Source organism: Nelumbo lutea, chromosome 1, assembly GCF_056320005.1.
Source record: "Nelumbo lutea isolate HS-2025 chromosome 1, American lotus-T2T, whole genome shotgun sequence".
Classification (NCBI taxonomy): domain Eukaryota; kingdom Viridiplantae; phylum Streptophyta; class Magnoliopsida; order Proteales; family Nelumbonaceae; genus Nelumbo; species Nelumbo lutea.
In genome coordinates, this window is record NC_142684.1 from 49,950,284 (window position 1) to 49,964,425 (window position 14,142).

The following is a 14,142-nucleotide window of genomic DNA, read 5'->3' on the forward strand; positions in this document are numbered from 1 at the left end:
AGGGGAAATGCTCTTCCCCCCAATTTATAGGTTTCTTGACGATCCATATCAGAACAAGATCGACGACGAAGATCACGTGCCGCTTTGACAAGCTTGGGAAGGCCAATCGATGCAACCGCCCTTCGCACACGTAGAGCCTCAGGAAGCGAAACGACACATCTGATAACTCGTTTCAGAAATGGGATCTTCATTAAGTCAACTGGTTCATCTAGAAAAACCAGTCCAACTCCGAGCCACGTGGTCTGAATCAAATGTTCAACCAAATTTCAACTTCAATTTCCTCAGCCGAGAACCAAAGAACTCTTCCATGCCACACTGCGGCCAAGAACTTCACTCTTCGACTTTGAAATTGGGGGAGTGGTGTTCGGGTTATGGTTGAGTTGGCTCCAGATGCCACGTATCGCCTACGTGGCTGCCTTATCTCTTCGACCATGTCAACACCGTGCCGCCTCCATGATCCAGCTTATCTCCTTGGCCACGTCAGCACCACATCACCTATGCGGCCCCACCTTATCTCTTCAACCACGTTGGTGCCACACCATGTGGATAAGCGTGACCAAGACAGGAGATCATCGTACGAATGGGGACAACTCTGCTGGGGATTAGGTCTTATCCCAAAAACCTCAGCGAGTAACCTCATCCCGACAACCCCGGAAGCCTTATCCGATCAGGACACTAATCATTGGCTATAAAAGGTATCTCCCGTTCAAGGTAAAGGATCTAAATTTTGATTCCCATATTGTTACTTTGCTCGGACCAGCACCGCTCTCTAACTGCTCGGCCCAACAACCCACTACTTTCTATTGACTTGAGCATCGGAGTATCTACCCAAGGATAACTCCTTAGGCCTCTGACATTTTCTTGGTTTCAAATCTCATTGTGCGGCTTCGTCTTTCCACCTCTACTCCGTCTAGTTGGTAAGGATTATCTGACTGTGACCTCGATTCTTGCACTACCTAGGATCGAGCAGTATCAAGAACAATTTCAAAATCATCATTCTTTGAACACTTAAAACAACAAGAACCTAAAACCCAGAAATTTCAGCAATGAGAATGCTTTCAAAATCATAAATTTTTTGCACACTTGAGACAATAAAAACCTAAAAACCTAAAAATTTCAGCAATGAGAATGCTTTCAAAATCATTATTTTTTTTGCACACTTGAGACAATAAGAACCTAAAAACCCAAAAATTTTAGCAAGGAAAATGCTTTGAAAATCATCTTTTTTTTGCACACTTGAGACAATAACAACCTAGAAACCCAAAAATTTCAGCAATGAAAACGCTTTCAAAATCATAATGATTTTCAGTTTTATTACCATAGTATCGAATTGGGATTTGCTTATAGAAGAATTAATTTTGGTAGAACTACCACAGTATCGAATTGGGATTTGCTTATAGAAGAATTAACTTTGGCTGTTGGGGGCGTATTTTAAGCTGGACATGTTTATAATTCATGCCCATGTCTATGTTTATGATTAAAAAAAAAAAAGGGATAATTGCCATTTAACCCCATTCTATGGTAACGTGGCATTTCTAAAAATGTTTTCAATAATACAGGTTGTTGTCTCTCAACGGCCAAAGTTAATACTCACCTCACACTCACACTTATGAATAATAATGTTTTCAATAATACAGGTTGTTGGCTCTCAACGGCCAAAGTTTATGTTCACCTCACACTCACACTTATGAATAATAATGTCAGCAGCACATAAGGGATGGGGAGCCCCGCAGGTGCCTCCATATGCACGTTTCAACGTGCATTGAGGACATCCTTATAACGGTGGGGGGCTGATGTGAACTCGATGTTCCGAATGTGCGAAGAGATACTGTGAGGTTGGTGTAGGAGCAAATCCGGATTACTGTCGAATCTGCTCCGCACATTACGCTCCTGACACTTTCCTCACATAGTGCACATCTCAGCGTGTATTGTGAATTCGTTTTAGACTCATTTCGTTTACTCTTTGCCCCATCACGGAAAAAAAATGACCCAGTAATGCGAGTTCGTTGGTGAGGGGTCGAATGTTCGAACAAATGCCACGTTTATGAAAACTGACAATTTGCTCCGTGGTTTACTGGATTCAGATAAAAGTGGAAAACAGGAAAAATTTCTTCTGGGGTTCATTGCAGTGTTTTATTTATTACTCTGAGCTCTGAAGAACTGCTGCATTCTTGATATTGGATTTGGTTTCTAATTCTACTTTCTCGATAGTTGGTTTTCCTTCTTCTTGTGAGTATGGCGGGGAAGGTTATGAAAGCTGTTCGTTATGAGGCTTATGGTGGTGGATCAGCTGGTTTGAAGGTAATCTTTAATTTTCTATTTCCTCCAGTCTTTTTACTTCTTTAGTTTTTTGCTTTTTTTTTTTTTGGATAAGATTTATTGGGTTTCTCTGTTAGTTTGGTTTAATCTCCAAAATTTGGTTTTAATCTATAAATTTGTTCTTTCTTCTTTAGGCTGAATTATGTGTTTTTTGGGTTGAAGGGGTTCTTTCATTATACATTTTCTTTAACCGGAAGTTCTGGCTAATTCAATATTTGTTTATTTTAATGAAATAATTTTCAATTATTGGAACCTCGATAAGGATAGGTAGATATATAAAAAGATGTAGTAACTCACTGATGATGAAAATTGGAAAAGAAAAAGAAAGGGATGAGAAGAAAATAGGAGCAAAGATACTGATACAGAGAATATATTGCTTAGATAAAGAAGAAATTAATGATGGAAGGGGTAGGGGATTATATACACTGGGTTCAGAGTTTAAGACCCATTAGACTTGTTCTTTTCTAGAGTTGTCCCTACATGCTGTTAGGGAAGAGCTTATGATGAAGAAGATGTTGCAAAAGGAAAAGAATCATGATAATGTTTAGAGCGCTATTTTGTTTACCTTTTATTTTAAGATCCTAGATGAGCTTAATTAGTGTTTCAGTTTTTTTTTTTCCAGATAAATTAGTGTTTCAGAATATTAGTAAACTTAAATAATAAAAAAAGAATATTAATAAACTTAACTTATCAAAAAAGAATATTAATAAACTTAACTTATCCAAAAAAATATTAATAAACTTAACTTATCCATAAAAATATTAATAAACTTAGAAAGTTGAAAAAAAAGGTTGAATTAAGCATGCGACTTGTTTTTGGAAGGTAAATATAGGCGTTATATTGTATTCAGTGTTGTTAAGGTGGCTAGATGATGTCTATGCCTTTTACCTAGCAATGCACAAGTGAAAACTAACAGTCGCCTAGGCTAAATAAATAAATAAAGAAATATTGTTATAAAATTATTTAAAAATAGCAAGGCACAAGTCTCGATAAATGGTGCTTAATATCTAAAATAACATATCAGAGTATGATACAAGCATATCATATGCGATAAACGTACCCATATCCGTGTTTGGAATTTTAGGGGATGGAGAGTCATTTTATTTTATTTTTTGATAGGTAAAAAAGAAAAATTTCATTAAGGTAACAGAAAAATACAAGGAGAAGGTGATGAGTCATCACCCAATTACAAGCAAGAATGTTCTGAATTTCCAGCACTTCCCCTAAATTTTCCCCCAGATCCCTTCTATTAATGTGTCTGTACTCTGGATGAGCCATAACCCAATCAGCAATTGACTTGCTTATAGCAGCCACAATCCTATTTATGTTATAGAATTTGGCTTAAAAAATTCTTCTATTCCTCTCCTTCCACAAGTTCCAACATATTGCAAAGGGTATGCAGCTCCAAAACACCTTAACCTTCTTGGAACCTCTTAACTTCGGCCAAGCAGGAAAGATTTCTGAAGCAGAATTTGGCAGAAAGTCAGGTACCCCAAACATTTTGGTGAACAGTCTCCATAGGAAATCTGCAAACTTGCATGTGATAAACAGATGTCTGATATTCTCTTCTTGTTCCTCGCAAAGACAGCAGACCTATTTGCCATACTGAAGCCTCTTGATTTTAGATGATCCACTGTTAGAATGTTGTCCATTGCCAGTAGCCAAGCAAATTCTTTTACCCTTGGGGGAACCGGACTTCCCCATACTCCTGACTAGATTGGATTCAAACTGTTTCTGTAATGTGCTAGATAACATGATTTCACTGAAAATTTGCCATTTGAGCACTCCTTCCACCAGAGTTCATCCCTCCTCTGAGGAGAAATCATCACCTCATTTAATTTTCCCAACAAATTTATGCACTCTACCTCTCTATCCAGCAGAGGCTGCCTGAATTTTGGATTCCATATCAACTGATCTCCTCTTCTTTCATAGCAGCTACTAGTAGTAGTTTCAGCCTCAGCCAGCTTATACAATCTTGGGCACAACTCCATTAGCTTGCCAACCCTACTCCAATCATCCTTCCAAAATTATACTGGATAATGCCTCGTACTTTAAGTACAAGGCCTTGATAAAGTTAGCTGAGAAATATAAATTTCAGCATTCTAAATCTGCAGCTTATAACCCCTCATCAAATGGACAAGCAGAAGCTTTTAACAAAGTTTGCAAAATACTTAAGAAGATGGTGTCGAAGAATAAAAGAGATTGGCATGAACGCCTCCCTGAAGCACTTTGGGCATATCGAACAACAATGCGAACAGCCACTAAACGCACACCTTATAGTTTGGTATTTGGGGAAGAAGCTGTTCTTCCTCTAGAAGTTCAATTGCCCTCTTTAAGGATTGCAACACAACTCATACATCCAGAAGAAAATGTAAAGATAAGGCTTGCTGAACTTGAGACACTTGATGAGAAGAGACTCATAGCTCAACAAAGACTTGAAGTCTACCAAGCCCAAGTTGCAGGCGCCTTTAATAAGAGGGTGAGATATCGGTCATTTGCGGTGGGAGATTTAGTGCTAACCGTCAGAAGGCCTATCATAATCACCAGGAAGACTTTAGGAAAATTTGAACCCAAATGGGAGGGTCCATACATCATCACTAAAGTTTTCCAAAAGGGGGCGTATGAGTTATCCAATTCTGACGGCCAAATTAGATATCCTTGTGTGAATGGAAAATTCCTTAAGCGTTTTTATGCTTAATTAAAACCCACCAATTGCTCTTAAGTGGTTAAACTGATGAGTAAAACCCACCGATGCCTCTTATGTGGTTAAATTGATGAGTAAAACCACCATGTCCACATGTGGCTAAATTGCTTGGACAAACCACCATGTTTGCTTCGACAAACCACCATGTCCACACGTGGCTAAATTGCTTGGACAAACCACCATGTCCGCACATGGCTAATCTGCTTGGACAAACCACCAATGGTATCAGTACGTGGTAAAATTGCTAAAATGCCCCACTAATTGCTCTCATGTGGTTAAACTGTTGGAGAGGCACATGAACTACGTTGGTTTGATCCCAAACGGGTACGTAGGCAGCCTAATATTTAGGTCCAGCTACATTCTCATTAATACCTTTTTTTTCTCTTTAATTCTTTGTAGGTTCTATATGATGATTTACACTTTGAGATCACTAGAACCTTTAATCTTGATTAATCTTTATAAATATTGGATCTTTAATCATCAATCTTGATAATTGTTTGAACCTTTGATTTTTTTAATCTTTAATCTTGATATGTTCTATATGATTTACTCTTGGGGATCATCAGAACCTATAACTGATTTTAATCATTTTCTTTAATCTTTATAGGTTCCGTATAATGATCTACACTTGGAGATCATAAGAACCTCTGATCTTGATTTTTAATTTTTGATCAGTTCTATATAATGTTCTACGCATTTAATCATCCATATGCTTAGTCTTTAACCTTTATTTCAATGGAAACCTTTGATTTTAATCGTTTTAATTTTTGATGGGTTCTATGTGATGATCTATCTTGGAGATCATCATAACCTGTATTTGATTTTAATCATTTTAATCTTTGATGGGTTCTATGTGACGGTCTACGCTTGGAGATCATTAGAACCTGTACTTGGTTTTAATCATTTTAATTTTTGATGGGTTCTATGTGATGATCTACGCTCGGAGATCATTAGAACTTGTACTTGATTTTAATCATTTTAACTCTTGATAGGTTCTGTATGATGATCTGCACTTAGAGATCATCAGAACCTGAAATTCAATTAATCTTTGAGAATCATTCATCTTGATCTTTGATGCTAATCGTTGCTGGTTCTATATGATTCTCTACACTTGGAGTTCATCAGAACCACTAATCCCTAATCATCTATACGTTGATTTTTATATGGGTTCTTAAGTCTCAATGAGATCATCAAAACCATTAAAATCTTTTTGATCTTAAAGAATTTCTAATCTGATTTTCCTTTTCTTTATGTGATCTACACCTGGATACCACTAATGTCTTGAGCTAAAATAGTTTTACCCCAATCTCAGGGAGAACGGGAATGTTTGTAAAACAACCTCAAAACATAATGTCAAAGATCAAATTCTCTTTCATCACTGATAAAAAAAATCACAATTCTAAACATTAGATAAATAAAAAAATTCCAGGATTAGGGGAATATCAAAACTGAATCCTTTCAAATAGAATCATACTAAATGATTTAAAGGGTCAACCTTTTGGTGTTGATAGCAGTTAAAAAAAGAGGCAGAATCATATTCAGCCTCTTGTTGTTGATAGCAAAAAGAAAGGAGGGCAGAATCATATTCAACCTTTTTTTCCTGTTAACAACAGTGAAAAAAGGGGCAAAATCATATTCAGCTTTTTTTTTGTTAATGGTAGTAAAAAAAAAAAAGATCAAATCCTATTTAATAGCTTTAGGATTTAGTCTTTTTTTTGTTGATAGTAGCAAGGAAAAGGATAAAATCATATTTAATGATTTCAGGATTCAGTCTTTTTCTGGTGGCCTTATTAAAAAAAAGGTTGAAATAAAAAAATAAACAATCCTATTTAATGATTTAAGGATTCAGCTTAAACATTTGAGGATTCAGCAGTAGTAAAAAAAATATATATAAGAGAGAGATTATCTATTTTTAATTAAACATTTAATAGAATACCTAAGATTTGGAAAAGACAAATCTGTTAAAGGTGCAACGGCATTTTGAGAAGTATTTGCTCCCTTTCGTTTTGAGCCTCCACTTGAATGGGACTGAGACTCAATAAGGCTGAGTCTCTTTTGTTTTTAGGTGGAGAGAAATTTGGAACACAGATCTATTGAAGGTGCAGCAACTCTTTGAGTAGTAGCTCCCTCTCTTTTTGGAGCCTGTACGTGAAAGAGATTGACTCAATAAGGCTGGGTCTCTTTTTTTCCTCTCTTTTGACTGGAGTAATGAGATAAATAAGTTAGAAACGTGTTAGCTCCTATATTTATCTAAATAGAAGTCCTAATCATAGTAGGACTTTTGTTTACGTAACTAATGGACTTTTGTTTAATAAAGAAAGGGGCCTGCAATCTAGTTTAATGAGCAGCAGGCCCCAAATTAATTGGGGTTATTTGTAATACAATAAGCATTTAATGGACTTGCAGTAGAGCCCATTTAATGGAACAACAAGCCCTAAAAGAATAAATCCATTTTGATTAATTTCTTGTGAGGTGTCCCACTTATTTATGAGGGGATGCCACTTGTCCTATTCTAACAAGAGGACTATTTTCCCTCCTTTAACCACTTGAAGTGGGGACACATGTCACCCTAGGGGAGAGAGTTATTTTCCCTCTTCTAACCACTTGAAGTGGGGGGACACATGTCACCCTAGGGGAGAGAGAGTTATTTTCCCTCTTCTAACCACTTGAAGTGGGGGGACACATGTCACCCTGGGGGAGAGAGAGTTATTTTCCCTCTAACCACATGAAGTGGGGGGACACATGTCACTCTAAGGGAGAGAGAGTTACCTCCTCGAACCACTTTAAGTGGGGGGACACTTGTCACCTTGGGAAGGAAGAGTTTTATTTTCCCTCCTTAGCACTCTAAGAAGAGAGGAGTGGGGAGTTACTTAAACCACGTCCCTCCTCTATATAAACCCCTCTCGTACAAGGAGAAGGGGCTAATGCCTTTTTGTTGGCTATTACTAATTTATTTGCAGGATTTCTAGCATTAAGAAACAAGTGGGAGGAGAAAAGAGAGGAAGATTGGGTGGAGAGCATAAAAGTAAAAGGAAGAAGAAGGTAGGGAATCTTGTTTTCTGCCTAGACCACTTCAATATGATACTCCTTGTGCTTCTCACATGAGATGGAAGCCTATATTCTGTCAATTCCTCTCACTCCTTTCTTTCTTCCTTTTATTTTTCTTTTCTTCCTTGTTTCATACTGAAATTCATGCAAGGAGACAACCATCTACAGCCTTGTTCATGAAACTTGGTTGATTATGGTTCCTTACAACCTATTAACCTATGTGTGAGGGGGAAACCATCAACAGCCTTGTTCATGAAACTTGGCTGATTATGGTTCCTCACAACATGATAATGCACATAACCACAATTTAAAGGCCATTTGTAGCCTTATTGATGAAACATGCTTTTTGTGATACCTATTTACTTGTTATGCATACAATCTTTGTTTCTTTATTCGTTGGATTTCTCTCAAACATAGAGGAAATATATACCAGAATTTTCAAAGGAAAATTCTGTAGAAAAATGATACTTGGTTTTGTCTCTATTCATTGGTATTTCTAAATCAGAATCAAAAGGTTTTCTCTGCCACTAGCAGAGATGTAATTAAGGGAATATCTACGTGATTTCCCGAATGTGGCCTACCCAAATAACAAAAAAAAAAAACCAGTTACTAGTCTAATTGGATGAATTATTTTATGTGAGAAATTATGCTAAAAAAGTTTCCATTAACACCATGTTATTCGAAAATCCTGTGTCCTGATGTTACATTTTTCGAATCGGTGCCATACTTCTCTCCTTCTGATATCCCTTCTCCTCTTACAAAGATTCCTCTTCCTCTTCCAGGTGATAATTCCATCCCGGTGGTTCTCATTATGCTTGAGTCTACACCTTCCCCAATGCAGGAGTGTACTGAAAGACCACCAATTCGTCAAGTGTATACTCATCAATAGAGGCCAGCACCTCCACCACCTTCTACTCCCGTGGCTGATCCAGCTCTTTCCACAATTGAATTGCCTTCTGATCTTGACCTTCCTATTGCAGTGCGGAAAAGTAAACGTAGTTGCACACTATATCCAATTAGGGGAATATCAGAACCGAAATTCTTTCAAATAGAACCATATTAGTGATCTAAAGGGTCAGCCTTTTTGCTGTTGACAGAAGTAAAAAAAAAGAAGAGAGGCAGAACCATATTCAACCTTTTTCCTATTAACAACAGTTAAAGAAAAAAAACAATCATATTCAGCCTTCTCTCTCTCTCTCTCTGTTGTTGACAGCAGTCAAAAAAAAAAAAAAAGAGAAAAGAGGCAGAATCATATTCAGCCTTTTTCCTATTAACAACAGTAAGAAGTAAAAAGGAGGCCGAAATCATATTCAGCTTTTTTTTTTAACAGTAGCAAAAAAAAGATCAAATCCTATTTAATAGCTTTAGGATTCAATCATTTTTTTCTTGTTGATAGAAGTCAAAGAAAAAGATAAAATCCTGTTTAATGATTTCAGGATTCAGTCTTTTTCTGGTGACCGTAGTAAAAAAAAAACAGGTTGAAATAAAAAAGGCAATCCTATTTAATGATTCAAGTGTTCAGCAGTAATAAAAAAAACATAAGAGAATGGTTATCTGTTTTTTGTTCTTAATTAAACAAAAATTTAATAGCATACCTAAGATCTGGAAAAGACAAATCTGTTGAAGGTGCAGCAGCTTTTTGAGAAGTAGTTGCTCCCTTTCGTTTTGAGCCTCCACGTGAATAGGACTGAGACTCAATAAGGCTGAATCACTTTTGTCTTTAGGTGGAGAGAAATCTGGAAAAGACAGATTTGTTGAAGGTGCAGCAACTCTTTCAGAAATAATATCTCCCTCTCTTTTTGGAGCCTATATGTGAATGAGATTGACTCAATAAGGCTGAGTCTCTCTTTTTCTTTGCTAAGTCTCTCCTTTTCTTTTCTCTCTTTTGACTGGAGTAATGAGATAAAGAAGTTGGAAATGTGCTAGCTCGTATATTTATCTAAACGGAAGTCTTAATTATAGTAGGACTTTTGTTTACTTAACTAATGGACAGCTGGCCATCTTTTAATTTGTTGAGCCTTTCTTTTAAGCCCATAAAGACAAGTGTGAAGTATAGGACCGCACTTTAAATAATGGCCCATACTTAGTTATTTAAAAGGCTTTTAAGGTCCATTGACATATCATTAAGGCCCATTTACATTAAAAGCTTGTAGGCCCATTAACATATAACTTGGGCCAATTTCAATTTAAAACATGGGACCACACTTTATGTGTGGGCCCATATTCATAAGTTTCTTAAGCCCATTTAATTATACTCTTTAAGCCTTATATAAAAGTTCTTACACTTAAGTTATATGGGCTATTAATAATAAAAGAAAGCCTAACAATATATGGTTAGTCCTTTTTTTACAATTTCCAGCCCATTGGAGGGGCTTTTGTTTTCAACTTCAAGTCTTAATCAAGTCTGATTCACAAAAATCTGGCCCAATCAATTAAAAATGGCTTAAGCACTGCAACCTCAAGCTATTTTTTGAGCTCACAGTTCTCAAGGGGGCACTGTTAAGTCCTTAAGTTTGCTGGACTGAGAGTAGGTTATTAAGATACTCCCAGTCACAACTTAAAAAAAAAAAATAATAAAGAAGATAAAAGGGCTTTCTTTTAAGCCCAATCAGTCCTATTGGTGGGCTGAAACATTTTAATAAAGAAAGGGGCCTGCATTCTAGTTTAGTGAACAACAGGCCCCAAGTTATTTGGGCATATTTATAATGCAATAAGCATTTAATGGGCCTGCAGTAGAGCCCATTTAGTGGAACAACAGGCCTTAAAAGAATAAACCCATTTTGATTAATTAATTGTAAGGTGTCCCACTTATTTATGAGGGGATGCCACTTGTCCTATTCCAACAAGAGGACTATTTTCCCTCCTCTAACCACTTTAAGTGGGGGGACACATGTCACCCTAGGGAAAATGATTTATTTTCCCTCCTTTAACCACTTGAAGTGGGTAGACACATGTCACCCTAAGGGAGAGAGTTATTTTTCCTCCTTTAACCACTTGAAGTGGGGGGACACATGTCACCCTAGGGAAAAGGATTTATTTGCCCTCCTTTAACCACTTGAAGTGGGTAGACACATGTCACCCTAAGGGAGAGAGAGTTATTTTCCCTCCTTTAACCACTTGAAGTGGGGGGACACATGTCACCCTAAGGGAGAGAATTATTTTCCCTCCTCTAACCACTTTATGTGGGGGGACACTTGTCACCTTAGGAAAGAAGAGTTTTCTTTTCCCTCCTTAACCCATTTTAAGTGGGGTGACACTTGGCATTCTAAGAAGAGAGGAGTGGGGAGTTACTTAACCACCTCCCACCTCTATATAAACCCCTCTCCTACAAGGGGAAGGGGATAATGCCTTTTTGTTGGCTATTACTAATTGGTTTGTAGGATTTCTGGCATTAAGAAACAAGTGGGAAGAGAAAAGACGAGAAGATTGTTGTCGAGAATATAAAAGAGAAAGGAAGAAGGTAGGGAACATTGTTTTCTTCCTACACCTCTTCAATATGATACTCCTTGTGCTTCTCGAATGAGATGGAAGCCCATATTCTGTCAATTCCTCTCACTCTTTTCTTTCTTCCTTTTGTTTTTTTTTTCCTTCCTTGTTTCATATTGAAATACATGTAAGGAGACAACCATCTACAGTCTTGTTCATGAAACTTGGCTGATTATGGTTCCTTACAACCTTTTAACCTATGTGTGAGGGAAAAAAAACCATCTATAGCCTTGTTCATGAAACTTGGCTAATTATGGTTCCTCACAGCATGATAATGCACACAACCATAATTTAAAGGCCAATTGTAGCCTTATTGATGAAACACGTTTTTTTTATGATACCTATCTACTTGTTATGCATACAATGTTTGTTTCTTTATATGCTGGTTTTCTCTCAAACAAAGAGTGAATATATACCAGAATTTTCCTTTGAAAATTGTGTAGAAAATTCTTACTTAGTTTAGTCTTTATTCATTGGTACTTCTGAATCAGAATCAAAAGGTTTTTTCTGCCACTAGTAGAGATGTAATTAAGGGAATAACTACGTGATTTCCCGAATGGGGTTTACCCAAATAACAAAAAAACCCAATTATTAATCTAATTCGATGAATTATGTTATGTGAGAAATATTGCTAAAAATAATTTCCACTAATAGCCTGATATCTCTTTTTCCGTCAGTGTGGTAAGCCAATTCATGTAGAATCCTTGGGTGCCTCACTAGGATGCAGTTCTTAGAATTGTGCGGTATTTGAAGGGGCCCCAGGTCGTGGGTTGCTATACAAGCCAGGAGGTGATCTTGAAGTAGTTGGATACACCGTCGCAAACTGGGCTAGCTCTGTATCAGACAGGAGATCCACTACAGGTTATTGCAACTTTCTGGGAGGAAATCTAGTGACTTGGAAGAGCAAGAAGGAGGTTGTTGTAGCAAGGAACAGTGCAGAAGCAAAATACAGGGCCATGACACATACTACATGTGAGCTAGTATGGTTGAAGAATCTATTGCAGGAAATCGGGTTTTCAATAAGCAAACCAATGAAGCTATACTGTGACAACAATGCTGCAATTCACATCTCATCCAACCCAGTTTTTCATGAGAGAACTAAACACATAGAGATAGATTGCCACTTTGTAAGGGAAAATGTCATTAATGGTGAAGTAAGCATTGAGCATGTGAGAACAGGTGATCAATGGGCAGATCTGTTCACTAAAGGGTTGAGTTCGGAAAGAGTGAGCTATATATGTAACAAGCTGGGATTATATGATATATACTCTCCAGCTTGAGGGGGAGTGTTAGAGTCGACTAAAGAGGGGTATTTTGGTCTTTTCCCCTAAGTGTTAGCTGTATGTCTCCTCATATGCAGGGGCATTTCAGTCCTTGTAACTTTTATTTTTTGTAATGTTTAAACATGGTCGACTGGGTTAGATGAACAATCTTTTCAGTTTGACACTATTCCCCTTCTTCTTCTTCTTCTTCTTCTTCTTCTTCTTCTTCTTTCTTCCTCTTTTCTCAGTTTGGTTGAACAAAACAAACATAAACAAAAAGCACTATTTGGATCTCCCTGCCTCAAACCTCTTGAGGCTTGAAAAAACTCCGAGATGCCATTTTGAAGGATTGAGAATGAGACAGTGGACCTGCATGCAAACATCCAAGATCTCCATCTTTCTCCAAACCCCATTAACCTTTGAACTTCCACCAAAAAGCCCCATTCGACATGATCATATGCTTTCTCAATGTCAATCTTACAGACTAAGCCTGGTCTCCTGCTTCTTAATCTCGCATTAATGCATTCACTTGCCACTAAAACTCCATCTAAGATCTGCCTCCCTTCCACAAATGCTATTTGTGACTCCCCTACCACCTTATGTAGGACTTTTCTTTTTCTTTTTAATAAGACTCTATCCAATAGCTTATATGGGCTGCTAATTAGACTTATTGGTCTAAAATTCTTCAGATTCACTGCTCCTTATTTGGAAACACAATGCCAAGAAAGAAGAGGCACTGGAACAAAAGAACAGTTCATGGGACTCAAAACTCCAAATGGTTGTGCACTAATGGTTTCTGAGAAGGTTCAGTACAAACTTTTTGATTTTTTTCTGACAAAATGTTGGTTTGATCCAATTAGGATTTTTTTTTTGTGTTTTTGCAAAAGTTAATGACTAGTTGCAACATTTACTCTCTTTAATCAACCTTTTTGGGTATATTGCTTTTTTTTTCCTTAACAGCATGATCCATAGGAGAAAAACCAAGTAATTTCAATATCAAGGGAGGATGTTATTTGTCATGTAGAATAGGAATTTGACATTTGACTGAGTTCTGATTTGAGTTTGAGAGTTCAAAACTAGTTTCTACTGTACATAGAGATTCAAAGTCTATTTTCCATACTTCAATTTTTCTCTTTCTATTTTAGGTGTTAGAAGCTGTTAAGTTTTATGTTGGTGAATGGTGTGAACATAGTTTTCAAGGCGACACCTTGATGAATTATTTATTTTGTGGGTTTATATATGAGTTTCCTTTTATTACTTTCTTATTTTTAGGGTTCAATCAATACACGTGTTGGTGTTAGACATTGTTAAGTTTTATGTTGG

At 37.0% G+C, this 14,142-nt stretch overlaps 1 protein-coding gene across 5 annotated transcripts in view; it reads left to right on the plus strand.

Annotated features, from left to right (window-relative positions):
- The first annotated feature begins 1,698 nt into the window (after positions 1-1,698).
- LOC148874591 (chloroplast envelope quinone oxidoreductase homolog) overlaps positions 1,699-14,142 on the plus strand; it is a 51,116-nt gene continuing 38,672 nt past the window's right edge. Inside the window, exons 1-3 of one of the 5 annotated variants that reach the window (XM_088962778.1) lie at positions 1,797-2,301; positions 12,235-12,537; positions 13,509-13,623. In XM_088962778.1, coding sequence (XP_088818904.1) covers positions 13,576-13,623 — 48 coding nt within the window. In that variant the 5' untranslated portion in view covers positions 1,797-2,301; positions 12,235-12,537; positions 13,509-13,575. Of the gene's footprint in view, positions 2,302-8,858; positions 8,963-12,234; positions 12,538-13,508; positions 13,624-14,142 lie in introns of those variants that run through there. The other 4 variants (XM_088962777.1, XM_088962776.1, XM_088962779.1 and 1 more) reach the window with 4 other exon arrangements.